Genomic DNA, 15,878 nt, shown 5'->3' on the forward strand with positions numbered 1-15,878 from the left:
CTGTACCAATGCTTGGGATTCTTCCATCACAAGTGCAGGACTCTACACTTGTCCTTGTTGAACCTCATCAGATTTCTTTTGGCCCAATCCTCCAATTTGTCTAAGTCACTCTGGACCCGATCTCTGTCCTCCAATGTACCTACCTCTCCCCCTAGCTTAGTGTCAGCTGCAAACTTGCTGAGGGTGCAATCCATCCCTTCATCCAGGTCATTAACAAAGATGTTGAACAAAACTGGTCCCAGAACTAACCCTTGTGGCACTCTGCTTGAATCCAACCACCAGCCAGACATCGAGCTGTTGATCACTATCCATTGAGCTGGACAATCTAGTCAGCTTTCTATCCACCGTCAGTCCATTTATCCAGGCCATTCTTACTTCACTTGCTGTCAAGAATATTGTGGGAGACTGTATCAAAGTCAGGGTCTATCAAATCCACTGACTTCCCCATGTCCACAGAGCCAGTTACCTCATCATAGAAGGCAAACAGGCTGGTCAGGCAGGACTTGCCCTTGGTGAATCCATGTTGACTGTTCTTCTCTTCCAAGCAGGGGCGGATATAGGGCAGGGTGAGCGGGGAGGCCACCCCGGGCCCCGCACTTCAAGAAGCCCCGCGCGTGCACCGTGGCAAAGGGGGGTCCCGCGAAATTGGGCTGCCCTGGGCCCCGCAAAATGATCATCTGCCCCTGCTTCCAAGTGCTTCAAAATAGATTCCTTGAGGCTCCCCTCCATGATTTTTCTGGGGACTGAGGTGAGGCTGACCGGTCTATAGTTCCCTGGATTCTCCTTCTTTCCTCCTAATCTTACATATTCCACCAGAGTGACCTCAAAGTCTTTCATCTGCAAAGAGGCACGTTGCCAGGTTCCCCATAGCACACATGGGCACAAGCTGGGTTCGTCCGTCTTCAAGCAAACCTTTCCCAGGGCCCCTTTTCAAACACGTGCCCCATTTTTCTCCTAAAGCTCCGTCAGGGCTGGATCAACGGGCAGTGAGCAAGCCAGCAGGGAGAGCGTCAGCTGCCAACTTGCCCTGGTGAAGATACCATGGGAAGCAGGCCAAGTACGTCGAGTTCAGCTGCGTCATTCTCATGCCTCGCGGTAGTGTAGCCAAGGCCCCAGAGGCTCCGCTTGGTGGCGGTAGGGATGAAGTTCTCGACAACGTGGAATCGATTGTGTAAATCTCCTCCCTCCAAGAGAGAGTGTGTTGGGGAGTGTTACGAGAACGGGGGTAGCTTAGGAAATGACTGTTTCCTGAAAGAAATTAAACCTCAAAGGGACCACTTCTGCAACAGTTCACTCAAGTGGATGGTTCTTCCCTTCACAAGGAGTCCCTTGGACTTGCAGAGGCCTGTTCCCAAAGGTAAGGACTCCTCCACTGAGTAATCCACTGAAAACCAGGCCATGACAAGGAAGAAATCGCTTCACGCTCAGACACGTTCATTCCTTGACCACTAGGCAGAGGCTCAAACTCTGATCTCGGTTATGTGGCGAGGGCTTTGGGGGAAGGGGTAGAATGAGGCAGGGACAGAGCAGGGGCGTGGTTTGGGTGAAGGGATGGAATGGGGGAGGTCCAGTCCCCCCTCCCCACCTAGAGGAGAAGTTGGCGCCTATGACTAGCGCAGCTGGGGGTGAGGTAGCATCCCTGGCTTGAAGTCGTTTCTACAGTTTGGTTCCGTGGCTCTCAGCTCCCAGCACTGTTGCCCCAAAATGCTGCCCTTATGAACACCCTAGAGAAATAGATACGTCCCTCCACGTAGCCTGGGGCTGGGGTGTTCTCATGGCTAAGGGACAGAACAGGAGTTAGGAGACCTGTGTTCCAATTATCTATCATGGCCACATGCTTCCCGTGTGAGCTTGGCACCACCGCTAACCCCAAGCACTGAAAACCCATGAATCAGGCCCCCAAAAGCATGAGATGGGGAATTAAAACAGGAAGTACCAGGTTCTTTTATTTGCAGTATGTGTGTGTGTGTCTGTCTGAGTGTGATGGTTTCAAGCCCTTCACCAAAGCCATAGGAGCCCTGAGGCTCAGGGGCCCCCAATGCCTCTGGGAGCCTTTGCTGGCGCTCCACTGCCCCACCCTTGCTGCCCTACCACAGGGCTGGAGCACACAAAATCTACTGGGCTGGGCCCCCCCCAGGCTCTGGTGTGCGAGGGGAATGTGGGGCGTATCTTTCTCCTTCTCAGTCTGGTGCCACGTCAGTGAGGGGTTCGTGTGTGCGGCCCCCGACCCACCCCGGATGTAAGCTCTTGGGGGCAGGGAACCATCTTTTTGCTCTGTGTTTGTTTGCACAGCATCGTCTACCGCAGTGGGCCTTCGCCAGTGGCTCGTGCTGCAGTCATACGGCTAGTCGTAGGAAAGTTGGGAGGACTAGCAACGCTGCCTTGGGGGAGGTGCTGAACCTCCCACTACCTCAGTTTTCTCATCTATAAATGGGGGTGACACTTCCCTCATCGAGAGCGCTTAGATAAGGCTGAAGTCACTGATGGTCGTAGGGCATTTTGTACTCCCAGGAGCAGGCATGCAGTCCACCTATTCCAGCCGCGTCAGTGCCAGCTTTGTAAGCTCCTATCCTGAGCTCCTCAACACACGGAGTGGAGTGTCTTTTGTCAATGTATATGTAACCACCACCAGGCAGGTTTGAACCTGGGCCCTCTGAAGCGGAGTATAGGAGCCTTTACCCTCTGAGGGTACGTCTACACTACAGCGCTAGTTCGAACTAACTTAGTTCGAATTAGTTAATTCGAACTAAGCTAGTTCGAACTAGCGCATCTAGAACTAAAAACTAGTTCGAACTAGCGTTTTGCTAGTTCGAACTAGCGCGTCCACACTGATTGGACGCAGGGGGGCATTTAAGGGCAGCTGAAACCGGTTCTGGCAGGGCATCAGGTCAGCAGTTGCTTTGTGTGGCTGCTGTCTGAGGCTATCTGAGGCTCGTGCTTAAAGGGACCCCCCCTGGACAGCCGGTTCTCAGCTTTTCCTGCTTGCTTGCCAACCTCGCCGAGGGACAGCAAAGCGTCGGTCTCTGTGCCCGTCTGTGTCGGTGCTTCCCTTCGGGGGGGCCGCCGCAGGTGGCAACATGGAGCCACGGCTCGCCCTGCACCTTCTGGTGCACGTTCTGGACTTGCTGCTGCAAGCCTGCCAGCAATGGCTCGAGGCTGCCTGGCACCACCTGGGGAACGTCAGCCCCCTGCCTCTCCGCCTGGCCGCCCTGGGGGCCGTGGAGGAGCCGCCGCGGCGCCCCGGCACCGGCGTGCCCCGCCGCATCTGGCGTCTGGACACCAGCAGCGACTGGTGGGACCGCATCGTCCTGGAGCGCTGGGACGACCGACAGTGGACCCAGAACTTTAGGATGAGGAGGGACACCTTCCTGGAGCTCTGCGAGTGGCTCGCCCCTGCCCTGCAAAGAAGGGACACTCGCATGAGGCCCGCCATCCCCCTCCAGAAGCGGGTGGCCATCGCCCTCTGGAAGCTCTCCACGCCGGACAGCTACCGATCCGTCGGGAACCAGTTCGGCGTGGGGAGATCCACTGTCGGAGCAGTGCTCATGCAGGTACGGCGCTCGTCGGCCACCGAGCCGGGGGGGAGGGGGGCTGCGAGGAGGGGATGGGCCGCCCCAGGGACAAAGGGGGGGGCGGGAGGAGGCGAAAGCGCCCCGCACCGGAGGGGTCGGGCTGTCCTGGCCGTACTACACGCCGCCAGGGGGGTTGCTTCCGGGAGTGGGGCGCGGGGCACTGCCAGGGCACGCACGCTCCCAGCCACCCGGGCGCCCCACTGATTGACGCTTTGCTGTGTCTCTCTCCGCAGGTGGTCAAGGCCATCAACCGGGTGCTGCTCCGCAGGGTGGTCCGCCTCGCCAACCCGGATGCCGTCATCCGGGGATTCGGCGCCCTCGGCTTCCCCAACTGCGGGGGGGCCATCGACGGGACGCACATCCCCATCCGTGCCCCGGAACACCAGGCGTCCCGGTACGTGAACCGCAAGGGGTACTTCTCCGTCATCCTGCAGGCCGTATGTGACCACCGGGGACAGTTGACGGACATAAATGTGGGCTGGTCCGGCAAAGCACACGACGCCCGGGTGTACCGGAACTCCTCCGTGTGCCAGCGGCTGCAGGACGGGACCTTCTTCCCCGACCGCCACATCAGGGTCGGGGACGTGGACATGCCCGTCTGCCTGGTGGGGGATGCCGCCTACCCACTGCAGCCCTGGCTCATGAAGCCCTACACGGGACACCTCAATCCCTCCCGCCAGGCCTTCAATAACAGGCTGAGCAGGGCCCGCATCGTGGTGGAGGGGGCCTTCGGGCGACTGAAAGCCCGCTTTCGATGCCTCCTCACCCGTCTGGACCTGGCCGAGCACAACATCCCTCCCGTGGTGGCGGCATGTTGTGTGCTCCACAATTTGTGTGAGCGGAAGGGGGAGGCTTTCTTGCCAGCCTGGATGGCTGAGGCTGACCGCATGGCTGGACACTACGGTCAGCCCCGCACCGCCGCCGTCCGGGAAGCCCAGCGGGGGGCCATCCGGATCCGGGAAGCCCTGCGGGAGAGCTTCCAGGTGGAGGAGGAGGAGGACTGACCTCTCCCTGCATGCCCCACCGGGGCCTTCTTCCACCCTACCCCCCCCTTCCCCTTTCCCCTCCCTACCTACTGTCAAATAAAGACACCTGTTTTTCCAACAAAAACGTCTGTTTATTTCAGAGAACTGGGGTGGGGGAGGGAGGAATGAAGGTGGGAGAAGGGAGGGGGAAACCTGGGACGAGGGAGCTGGAAGGGGAGGGGAGGGAAGGGAGGAAGGGAAAGGAAAGCTCAGGGGTGGGAGTCTGGGTGCCTCTCCCGTCTCGCCACACTGCGGGTCCGGGGGCGTCGGTGGGGAATGGTTGTGGAGGGGGGGGCAGAGAGGACAGGGGGTGTGGAGGAAGCAGGAGCGGAAGCAGGAGGAGCAGGAGGAGCAGGGGGAGCAAGAGGGGGAGCAAGAGGGGGAGCAGGGGGAGCAAGAGGGGGAGCAAGAGGGGGAGCAGGGGGAGGAGGAAATGGAAAGCGGTCTAGCAGGCTCTGGAGGTGGCCTCGCAGGGCACGGCCCTGCTCCTCCAGGGCCTCCAGACTCCTCTGGCGCAGCCTGAGGTCCTCCTGGACCCAGTGGTCCTGGAGACGGAGCTGTCGGTCCAGGAACCGGAGATGCCGCCTCTGGTAGTCCTCCTGGTTCCTGGCTGTCCTGCTTGCCCGGGCGCGGGCGGCTGCTGCAGGCGGGGTGGTGCGCCCTGCAGTCCCCGGTGCTGCAGCTGTGGTGCAAGAAGACCAGCGGTCAATGACCCCAGGGGCCCAGGTGTGTGAAACCCAGCTCCCCTCTGCAAGGCCAGGGCCCCTGCAGGATCCCCAGCTGCTGCTCCGTAGTGGGCAAGGCCCAGGCGCACGGTCCCGGGGCTCCCTCTCGCCCCAGCCCCCCGTACACATAAGGGGAACACGAGGGTACTCACAGGTGGATGCCTCCCCGGCCTCTGATGATGCAGGCGAGCGGCTCTGTGGGGTGCCTCGGGGGTCCCGGGTCCTGGGAAGGCTGGCAGCAGGCTCCTGGCTCTCAGAGCCCTCTTCCTCCTCCTCGGTGTCCAGGAGCGGTCCCTCTGCCCCGGGGTCAATCACGTCCCGGGGGGCAGGGACGGCATGAGGCCCCAGGATGCGGTCCAGGGCATGGAAGTGGGGGCAGGCCTCCGGGTCAGCCCCTGGCAGGCAGGCCCGGGAGTAGGACTGCCGCAAGTCTTTAATCTTGCAGCGCACCTGCTCCCGGCTGCGCTGGTGGCCCCTGGCGGCCAGGCTGGCAGCCATGCGGCCATAGACGGCCGCGTTCCGGTGGCTAGTGCGGAGATCGTGGACATTTGAGGCTTCCCCCCAAACCTCGATGAGGTCCACGATCTCCGCACTTGACCAGGCGGGCGCCCGCCTTTTGCGCCCCCGGGCAGGCTCCCGGGAGCCGCCAGGCTGGTCGTGGGGAGCAGTGGAGGGCTGGGAGCCCTCGGATGGCTGGCTCATAGTGTGGCAGGTGCAGGCTGTGCAGGCACGGGTGCTTGCAGCCTTGCAACTGGCACAAAGTGAGTAGCCAGCCCGTGGCCCTTTAAGGGCTCCGGGGCCGGGAGGGGGGCAATAGAGTTTCCCTGGTGTTGGCCAGAGTGGCCACCAGGGAAACCTGGGAAGCCTTAGCCTCCCACTAGTTCGAACTAAAGGGCTACACAGCCCTTAGTTCGAACTAGCTAGTTCGAACTAGGCGTTAGTCCTCGTAAAATGAGGTTTACCTAGTTCGAACTAAGCGCTCCGTTAGTTCGAATTAAGTTCGAACTAACGGAGCGCTAGTGTAGCGCATAGGAAAGTTAGTTCGAACTAACGTCCGTTAGTTCGAACTAACTTTCTAGTGTAGACATACCCAGAGATAAAAGCCAGCTAGCTCCCAGCCCATGCTGTAGAGGTCTGTTGAGCGTGACTGTTGCTGTGGTCTAGGTATCACTTGCATTGCTCAGTAACCACACTAGGGCTATGTCTACACATGCGGCTTCTTGCACGAGTAATATGCAAATGAGGCTAAGCGTGGAATATCGCCAAGCCTCATTTGCATACCTAATGAGCCACCATTTTTTCACAAGAGGCTCTCGCGCAAGAAGGAGCGTCTACACTGCCCCTTCTTGCACAAGAAAAACCCTGTTGTGCAATGCTGTTACACCTATTACTTTTCAGGAAGAACGGCATTGCACAAGAGGGTTTTTCTTGCACAAGAAGGGGCAGTGTAGACGCTCCTTCTTGCGCAAGAGCCTCTTCTGAAAAAAAATGGTGTCTCATTAGGTATGCAAATGAGGCTTGGCAATATTCCATGCTTAGCCTCATTTGCATATTACTCACGCAAGAAGCCACAAGTGTAGACATAGCCTAGGTGTGTGGGTTACATACTTCCCCTAGGTGAGGAAGGGCATCCTGAGCTTCAGAGACCCAGTTGAAATCCCGGACAAGCCCCCTCTTGTAACCACCACCAGGCGGATTTGAACCTGGGCTCTCTGAAGTGGACTATAGGTGCCTCTATCCTCTGAGATAAAAGCCAGGTAGCTCCCAGCCCATGCTGTAGAGGTCTGTTGATCATGACTGTTGCTGTGGTCTAGGTACCACTTGCATTGCTCAATAACCACACTAGGTATGTGAATTACATATAGACTCCTAGAACACTAGCTCTGGAAGGGACCTCGAGAGGTCACCAAATCCAGTCCCCTGCCCTCACGGCAGGACCAAGCACCAGATCATCCCTGACAGGTGTCTGTCTAACCTGCCCTTTAGTATCTCCATAGATGGAGATTCCACAACCTCCCCAGGCAATTTATTCCAGTGTTTAACCACCCCAACTAGTAGGAAGTTTCTCCTAAACCTTCCTCACTGCAATTTAAGCCCATTGATGGTCATCCTAGGTTAAAGATAATTTTTCTCCCTCCTCCTTTTAAGTACTTGAAAGCTGCTCTCACGTCCCCTCTCAGTCTTCACTTTTCCAAACAAAATCACAATTCTTTAAGCAACATGACCAACGTCTGCCATCTCAGCTGCTGTACTGAGTTACACCCTGAGGCCTGTTCAACCTAGATAAGTCACTCAGGGCTGGAGGAATCATCACATCCTGAGCACCGTAATTAAGCCAACCTAGTCTCCATGGTAGATGTGGGGTGAGATCAGCAGAAGGATTCTTCCATTGATCTCGCTGCCACCTCTGCGAGGTGGATTAACTGCATCACTAGAACCCCCCTTGGGTCGATGCAGGCAGCATTTACACTCTGGAGCTACAATGCTTGTGGCAGCAGCGCTGTGGTAGCTCCATAGTGTAGCGGTGCCCTACCTGCTCCTGGAAACAGCTGGCCTTTAGAAATCAACCACATCATGGAAATCAGAACCCGTTTTCCCACAGGGAGGAAAAGAACAAGCAAAGAAGTTAGGTAGCGATCCAGCAAAGGACATCTGGTTGTGCATAATGCTAAGCATGGGAGTAACCTCGTTGTCTGTAAGGGGATTGCTAATACGCTTAAAGTTACTCCTCTGGTGAAGTGGTTTACAGGGTCAGAGCGCTGGTACAAATAGTGTGGAACTTCATATTTTTTACTTTCCAGTCTTGATAACTCTCACAAACTAAATAAAAAAACCATCTCTAGTGGGGGCCTATCGACGCCTTTCCTCAAACGTCTATGGGCCGACAGTTCAAACTGTCAAGTGTGCCGGCTTGCAGGGGCTCACGCGGCCCAGAGCAGCCTCTGTCTGCGGCAGGGCCCCCCCAGGACCAGAGCAGCCCCCTGCCCACAGCTGCAGCCCCCACTGGTTAACCTCAACTGATAAGCCTCAGCTGTTAAAGGCGAGGCCGAATGGTTAAACAGTCACATCCCTAGTCATGACTTGGCCCTCCACCCAGGACATGTTTCCTTCCTTCTGGGATATCAAAGTTCCATCTTACCCCACCTCGCTGCCTCTTCAGTCTCTCTTCTTCCAGAGTAGCTGCTTCCAGGGCTGCTTCTGTAAACCCAACAAAATTCCCAACCAGACAAAATACAACCTACACCGCTTCCAACCCTCTCAAGCTTGAGCCTTTAAGCCATTGTAGCTACTCTCTTTTCTCCACTCTTCTACAGAAGACCAAAGCACTGGGAACGCCTCCCTGGAATCCTGCTTCTTTTCCAAGGGCCTCCACAGAGTTCACTCCACTTCTATAGCAATTATGCATCTGCCATGTTCTTGTCAAGCCCTTCCCACTGAGCAGCAACTCCCAACTTTCTTGGATTTCCCTCCTCCAAGGAATCCAAACTCCTTCCTTTTACCTCCTCCTTGAGCCTGATATGCCCTCCTAGGCTCCAGTAAACCCCTTCAGCCAGTGTGGGGTTCACATACCTCATCCCAGGTTCCCAACAGAGACATCTGAGGCTATGTTTACACTACAAAGAAAAGTTGAAAAAAGATACGCAAATTGCAAACTGCAATTTGTGTATCTTTTTCCGCTTTTCTTCCGAAAGAGGCTTTTCTTTTGGCCTATCTATACGGGGCCAAATGTCGGCAAAAAACCCTCTTTCAGAACATCCCTTCTTCCTCGTAGAACGAGGTTTACAGGGATGCCGAAAAAACGCATCTGCTTTTCCTAATTTTTTTTCGGAAAAGTAGATGCATTCCTTGGATGTGGCAGAGCTTTTCCAGGATACCTCTGGCATCCCAGAAAAGCTCTGCAGTGTAGACATGGCCAGAAAGAATAGGGATGTCCTTAAGATTGATGAAGTACTGTTAAAGTGGTGTTCCTATCCTCGGCAGCAGCTGGGGTGGGAGGTAGGATGATAATTTTTTAGAGATGTGATTTTATAATCTTAAGCATGAATGAAAAAGTTTTAAAGCAGATTTTAAACTCAGATCCTGTCAACTAAGGTAGTAATTTCATAAATAAACTTAAAAACCAACAAATGCTCTGGTAGCACTTTATAGACTAACAAATCATGTAGATGGGATCATGAGCTTCGTGGGCACAGCCCACTTCTTCAGATGACTCGAGTTTTGAGTTTAGGATGTGCAGACCCAAAATAAATAGGGGAGAAGGGAGGGGGGAGGAAAAAAAAGAAGGGGGACGGGAAACAAGGAGCAGAGGGTATGGAAATATCAAAGGGAAAAACAGGAAGGCAGAACTGGAAATCAATGAGCACCTGAAGATTGGGTAGTTAAAACGAAGCAGATAAGAATCAAAGTCAATAGTTAGTACCCTTCCTAACACAGGAATCTGCACAAAGAACTGTTTGCACCTTTATTGAATGTTAGGTTGATAGTGTCCCAACCATCCCTCATCACAACTGATTGAGGCCATTAGCAGGAGAATTGAACTTGCAGATGAATTGTAAGTCCAAGGCCTCTCTGTGTATTTGGCTAGTAGAACTGGTTTGTGACAAGACAGCCACTTGAAGATCTTTTAAACAGTGATTATGAAGATTGAAGTGTTTCCCAACAGGTTTCTGTATGTTCCCTTTACGGATATCTGATTTGTGTCCATTGATTCTTTCCCATAGGGACTGTCCAGTTTGTCTAATATATGTAGCAGTGGGGCACTGCTGGCATTTGATGGCATAGATCAAATTACTAGATGTGCAGTCAAATGACCTTTTGATTTGGTAGTTTATGTTGTTGGCTCCAGTGATGAATGCGCTTGTATAGATATGTGGGCAGAGTTGGCACCGCAGTTGGTTGCAGGGCTGGGTTCCTGGATGCTTATGATGTGGTTGAGTGGCATGGTTACCGGAAAGAATTTCTTTCAGGTTGGGAGGTTGTCGCTAAGCAAGAATAGCCTTTTCTCCCAAGGCCTCTGAGAGGGAGGGATCATTTTCCAAGATAGGTTGTAGATTGTGTATAATGCGCTGGAGGGGTCTGAGTTGTGGAATTTCAGAAACTGACAGTATAGACCTGGGGGTGGCAGGCAAATGCCTGTTAAATGGCTTCATTATTACCTGAATGACTCTTTTGTAGGTTCAATGTTCTATTATTAGGTCTGGCTTTTTCACTTTTAACTTAACTAGATCCTCTCTGGAGGAACAGAACAGAGATAGGAATAGGCAGATGGGTGGACATTAGGACCCAGTGGTGCCCCAAATTTTTGGGTGTCCTACGCATCTGTGTATTCTATGCATCAGTAAGGGTGGCCCTGTTAAAGAAGCCTGATTTTCTGAAAATCAAGCTCCATGCAAGTGAGTCAATTTACCCTCTCCAAACACTGACCTGCCCAAAGCTTAACTCTGACAAACCATTCATGACTTAGTGTTGTGTATTTGTACAGGGTGTAGCACAATGAGGCCCCGATCTCTGGCGGGATAAGAACAAAATAATAATAAAAGAACCGCTCCACTACAAACGTTGTTCTACTGTGGCATCCAAGCTGCTCAGCAAAGCTGCTGCTACTTCCGCGCCCGCTAGAGTTGTGTACATCTGTGTCTTTTACACGCTTGGGCTTTGTCTACACGCAGGGTTTCTGCATAAGAAGCGTTTTACAGAAGAGCGTTTTGCCAGATGAACAGTGGCAATGTTCCCTCTCATTTTTTCCACCCATGCATGGAATAAATTTTGTTCTCTGCACTGGGACCTGTGTGGATGTGCACCATCAGTAGAAACAGGGGCTGCCGGAGGCGTGTGACTCTCTCCCGGCGGGCCGCCCCGTGCTGAGCGTAGGGTGGTACCGGGCAGTCACAGCAAAGCGTCCACGGGCTCAGTTTCCCTGCAGCAGTGCGGGGGAGGGGGGGTGGGGGCTGCAGCATCCCCGCCTCACTGGGCATTAAGGGCCCCGAGTCAGCAGAGCACGTGCTCGAGGCCGGCCCTGTCGAGCGCATAGCGGGGCCGCTCAGCTTGTTGGGGGTGGGGCCCTTGCGGGGTGCAGGGGGAGGGGAGAGCCACTCCCCAACCCCTCCCCCACAGGCTGCTGGCAGCCCCGGGCGGGTGACGTGGAAGGCGCCGCCGGGAATCACGGCCGGGGGCGGGAGGGGCGGGCTCAGAGGAGGAGAAATGGGCGGGGCTCTGGGCCACAGGGGCGGAGCCAGAGGGAGCGGTGACGCGGCCTCGGCGGGAGTGGGCGGGGCCAGGGGCGAGGTGGGCGGAGACACGGGCGGGGCTGGCGCCGGGCGGGGGCGTGGCCCGGCGTGCGGCGGCCGGGAGGGGGAGGGGCCGAGCCCTCAGCTGACCGGCCGCCATTTTGTCAGGCGCTGGGCTGAGCGGAGACCGGAGATTCCCGCCGCCGCCGCCGCCTGAGCCCCCGGGGCGCGCGCCGCCTGGCCCCGCGCGGGATGTGAGCGGCCCGGCCCCGCCCCGCCCGGACACGCTCGGCAGCGGCCCCGCCGCCCGCCCCCCCCCCCGGCCCCGCCGCCCAGCGCAGGCCCCGCCGGCCCCGCCGCGATGGCGCTGAAGATGGTGAAGGGCAGCATCGACCGCATGTTCGACAAGAACCTGCAGGACCTGGTGCGCGGCATCCGCAACCACAAGGAGGACGAGGTGGGCCGGGGCGCCGGGCCGGGGGGCTGGGGGGGGAAGGAGCCTGGGGGCCTGATGAGGGGGCTGGGGGTTGGTGGGAGAAGAGGGGCTGAGGGGGGAGGGGAATGGATGGGGGAAGGGTCCTGGGGGCCTAATGGAGGGGGCTGGGGGTTGATGGAAGAAGAGGGGCTGAGGGGGGTGGGGGATTGATGGGAGAAGGGGCCTGATGGGGGAAGGAGCCTGGGGGCCTGATGGGGGGGCGGTCTGGGGGTTGATGGGAGAAGAGGGTCTGAGGGGGGAGGTTCTGGGGATTAATGGGGGGGCTGATAGGAGAGGTGGGTTGGTGGGGGACTTGGGGGTTGATGGGGGAGGGGGGCTGAGGAGGGCAATGTAGGACCAGGTGGGAGTTGCGAGAAGGGGAGTGGGTAGGGGGCAAAATTCTCACAATAGGAGCTGCGGGGGAGGGAGGTACCTTGGGAGCAGTCTGAAGTACAGTGCCCTGCCCCATAGAGAGCCAAGGGCTTCCTTAGATCTAACCCCAGACCTTTGCCTTCTAGGTTCTGCGGGGTAGGTGGCCGCTCCTCTCCTTTCACTGTGGGACCCCCATAGGATTTTGGGGGTGGGTGGCAGCTCCCTTCTCCTATCTCTTTGTGGGGGCTGCGTCCCCCTGTAGGCTTTGGGGGGAGTATGATGTCTATCTCCACTTGAGACCAGGGCTGCCCACAAGGGAACAAGAATCTAGTGGAGAAACTATCTTGTTTTGTCTCTTGTGGTGGGGGTGATTCGGGTCTTCTGCCCCTCTGTGGGCTGTGTATAAGCCTGAGGCTTTTTCTCATCTCGACCCCACATCAAAATAAAAGGTGCCTCTGTTGCTGAAAAGGGGATGTTGTCAGTGGGAAAGTGCAAGCAGTAATGAAAAATGAGGAAGAAGATTCTTGTCCAGGCTAAGCCAAAAGGGAGAGCATTCAAGGAAGCAGGCAGTGGGGTAAGAAAATTAAAAGGGAGGAGAAAGATCTGGCATATGGGAAATTTTTGTTGTTGATATCATGTTAGTGTTGGGGGAGCTAGCCTTGGTTATTTACAGCCTGTGATTTGTAAGTTAAAGGAATTCCTGTCTGATGTCTTAATGAAGTAAGTGACTATTTTCTAGGGTAAGATTGAAGCATAAGAAAATCAAGTTCAAGCATAATTAAGCTTTTTCGTTAGTCATTCAGTTTAGCTTATGTCTAACCACATTTTCAGAAACGTTAATATATAGGCTTATTTAAGGTAGAAACTGAAAGCACTTGAATGTCACCACCTGATATATTCTACTATATTATTTGAGTTAGATGGAAAGTGTGTAATTATTAGTCCAGAACTGGTTTACTTCAGAAGTTAGAATTCTTTTATCAGTTGTTGTCACGTGGTAACTGATCAGGAAGTCCTTGGAGTCTTGGCACAAGTAAACTTGGTATTGGAAACTTTTATATGAACAACTTTCTTAATTATCTTTTTGACAGAATATTAGTAACTCAATGAGAGTTTAGTGCGATAATGCTGCCACAGGTTGGTAAGATAGAACATAGCATCACAGTTATCAACTGTGGAAGGGATTAAGAAACAAATGTAGACATTGGTTGCTAGAACAAATAATTCGGTTGTAAAACTCATTTGTGTTGCATGTTTTTTATCACGGCTGCTCTCAGGCCAAAATGCAGTGTTGCTTTCCAACAGACATTCAACTTTCCAAATAGCTTTAGATTTGGATATTACACACTGATGCTCCACAGTATTAGGCAGTATTCCATAGAACCACATACCAGGAAAAACTACTCAGTCTTAAACTACATAATGTAGTTTAAAGGTGATTTGGTATTGGTTTGGTGGCCTAGGAAGATGTAGCTGTTTTCAAGGACTAAGTGCCCCCCACCCCAAAAAATAAGTTCTGAGCAGCGTGTAGGATTTTATGAAAGAGACAGTTTTTGTTAAATATGAAAAACTATTTACAAATGTTTATGTGCATGTTTGTTGTGAAGGTGATGATATGTATATTAACTTCTTGTAGTTCATGCTAGGGATATGAAAGAGTAGTCAAATAGTTGACTACTTAATAAGCCTAGGAGTCGACTACTCATGTTTCCCCCCCCTTGCTGCCACTTTATCAGAGACAGCAAGGACGGGGGGGGGGGGGTGACACAGGAGCTGGTGCCGGCGGAGCCAGCTCAAAATCCAGTTCTCTCTCCCCCTCACCTCCCCCGCACTGTTTTTGTGGTGCTGGGGGCAGGGGACACAGAGGCGCTGTGGGCTCTTACTATATGTAAAAGGGAGAGGCAAGGCACGGGACTCGCCATGAGCGGGGACTTCCCGGCAGCTCTTACTACATCTAAAAGGCAGAGCCGCAGTGGGGTTAGCTTCTGGGGCTGGTGCGAACTGGGACTGTTTAGTCCTGGCGCTCACTGCTCCCAGGAGCTCGCTCCACTGTGGCTCTGCAGTTTAAATGTAGTAGGAGCTGGACTGCTGCATGCCCAGCTCCTATTACATTAAAACTGCAGAGCTGCAGCGGGGGGTAGTGAGCGCCCCCCATATCGACTAATCACATAGTTGATGGCAATTCCATCGACTGCTCGATTAGCTGATTAATCACAATTTAACATCCCTAGTTCTTGCTTTGAGCTATGATTCTACTCAAAACTGGAGTAGACTCTGGATGAATAATTCTGTGGAGATTTCATTTGGAGAAATTTTCTTGAGGACAGTCAGGCATACTAAGATACTGGGTATGATACTATTGGGTAGTAGAATCAAAGATCTTTGCCAATATTAATGTCTTTCATCTTCATGCATGCCCTATTTCTGTCTTTGTGACTGATCCTCTTTATCAAAGAGGACTGAATATATTGCTTCCCTTGTTTCCCATTCTAGAATAAATACTTGACAAGTTATTCCTTTTGCAGGAATCTAGATAGTCAACGAATGAATAGTGTAACTCTTAACTATTTAAAAGCAGGTAGAATAACTTCCTTGCCAGATTTTCACACGTTCAGCATGATAGATAAGAACTGATCAAGTTTTGGCGAGTATACGTACGAATTATTAACCAGTTTAAATGTACATTTCCTATTGGTACTGTTACATAAGATTTCCATAAAGTACAGTACCTCTGCGGGAGACCATCACAGATACTACAAGATATCTTTTCTTTCTTCCTTCCAATGCCTCATCTCACTGCCGAGCAGTTTAAACACATGATAGTTTTGAGTGAGATTACTAAGTACTGAACCACAGCTCTCCAAATGGTGCCTCATTTGTCCAGTGTGTGGGTACCAAACTGGAATATTCAAAATAGCAGCCATTAAAACCTGTTCTCCGTTGATTTGGTTATTCATCGTGTTTAGGCCGTGTCACTGATACGCTGATGGTTGTGTGCCTTCTGAGTGCTGTGAGACAAGGCTATTTAAATGTCAGCTGAAGGGTTTGACTTGCCCAGAATAGCAGAAGTTTACTGTCATGGACTTGTGAACGACTATTGATATGCACTTTGTGTTGATGGCTATTGGATGTTGGATAGCATTCAGTGTGATAAATCATGGATGCCTGGCAATGAGTTTTAGGCCTTGTCTGCTCTAGGATTTCCCTCCCTAGAACTCCCACCATCACTCCATGTATTTTGTCTCCTCACTGGTTAGCAATAGTGGAAGCATTACTAAATACAGTGTTTGCTGGTGACTGCCAGCCTCTTAAACAGGGGTGGGGAACTTGAGGCCCAGGGGCTGGATGTGGCCCCTGGCTTGCCTGGATCTGGCCTCCATGGCTCAGGGCTCCCCTCCTAGCATTGGGGAGCCCGCACCTACTGTGGGACTGGAGCACACAAAATCTGCTAGCCTGCGCCCCACTAGGTTCTGGCGTGTGAG

The 15,878-nt window shown here is 53.6% G+C and overlaps 2 protein-coding genes across 2 annotated transcripts in view; one reads left to right on the forward strand and one right to left on the reverse strand.

The window, feature by feature from the left end:
- Positions 1-4,606: 4,606 nt before the first annotated feature.
- LOC142819059 (uncharacterized) lies at positions 4,607-6,024 on the reverse strand. Its single transcript, XM_075903399.1, has 2 exons — positions 5,475-6,024; positions 4,607-5,279 (listed from the first exon to the last, which is right to left on the reverse strand). Exons 1-2 carry the CDS (start codon positions 6,022-6,024, stop codon positions 4,807-4,809), a joined length of 1,023 nt encoding a protein of 340 aa, XP_075759514.1. The 3' UTR covers positions 4,607-4,806.
- Positions 6,025-11,691: 5,667 nt separating this feature from the next.
- The window catches only part of AP3D1 (adaptor related protein complex 3 subunit delta 1), an 88,510-nt gene continuing 84,323 nt past the window's right edge, over positions 11,692-15,878 (forward strand). The window contains exon 1 of the mRNA XM_075903208.1: positions 11,692-12,006. Coding sequence (XP_075759323.1) covers positions 11,911-12,006 — 96 coding nt within the window. The 5' untranslated portion in view covers positions 11,692-11,910. The remainder of the gene's footprint in view (positions 12,007-15,878) is intronic.

Source organism: Pelodiscus sinensis, chromosome 19 (assembly GCF_049634645.1).
Source record: "Pelodiscus sinensis isolate JC-2024 chromosome 19, ASM4963464v1, whole genome shotgun sequence".
NCBI lineage: Eukaryota > Metazoa > Chordata > Testudines > Trionychidae > Pelodiscus > Pelodiscus sinensis.

Excerpts from the sequence above, each read along its gene's own strand:
- LOC142819059 (XM_075903399.1), bottom strand. The coding sequence starts at position 6,024 with ATGAGCCAGCCATCCGAGGGCTCCCAGCCCTCCACTGCTCCCCACGAC. Across the intron at positions 5,280-5,474 it reads GGCCGGGGAGGCATCCACCT|CTGCAGCACCGGGGACTGCA; the intron begins GTGAGTACCCTC and ends CTTGCACCACAG.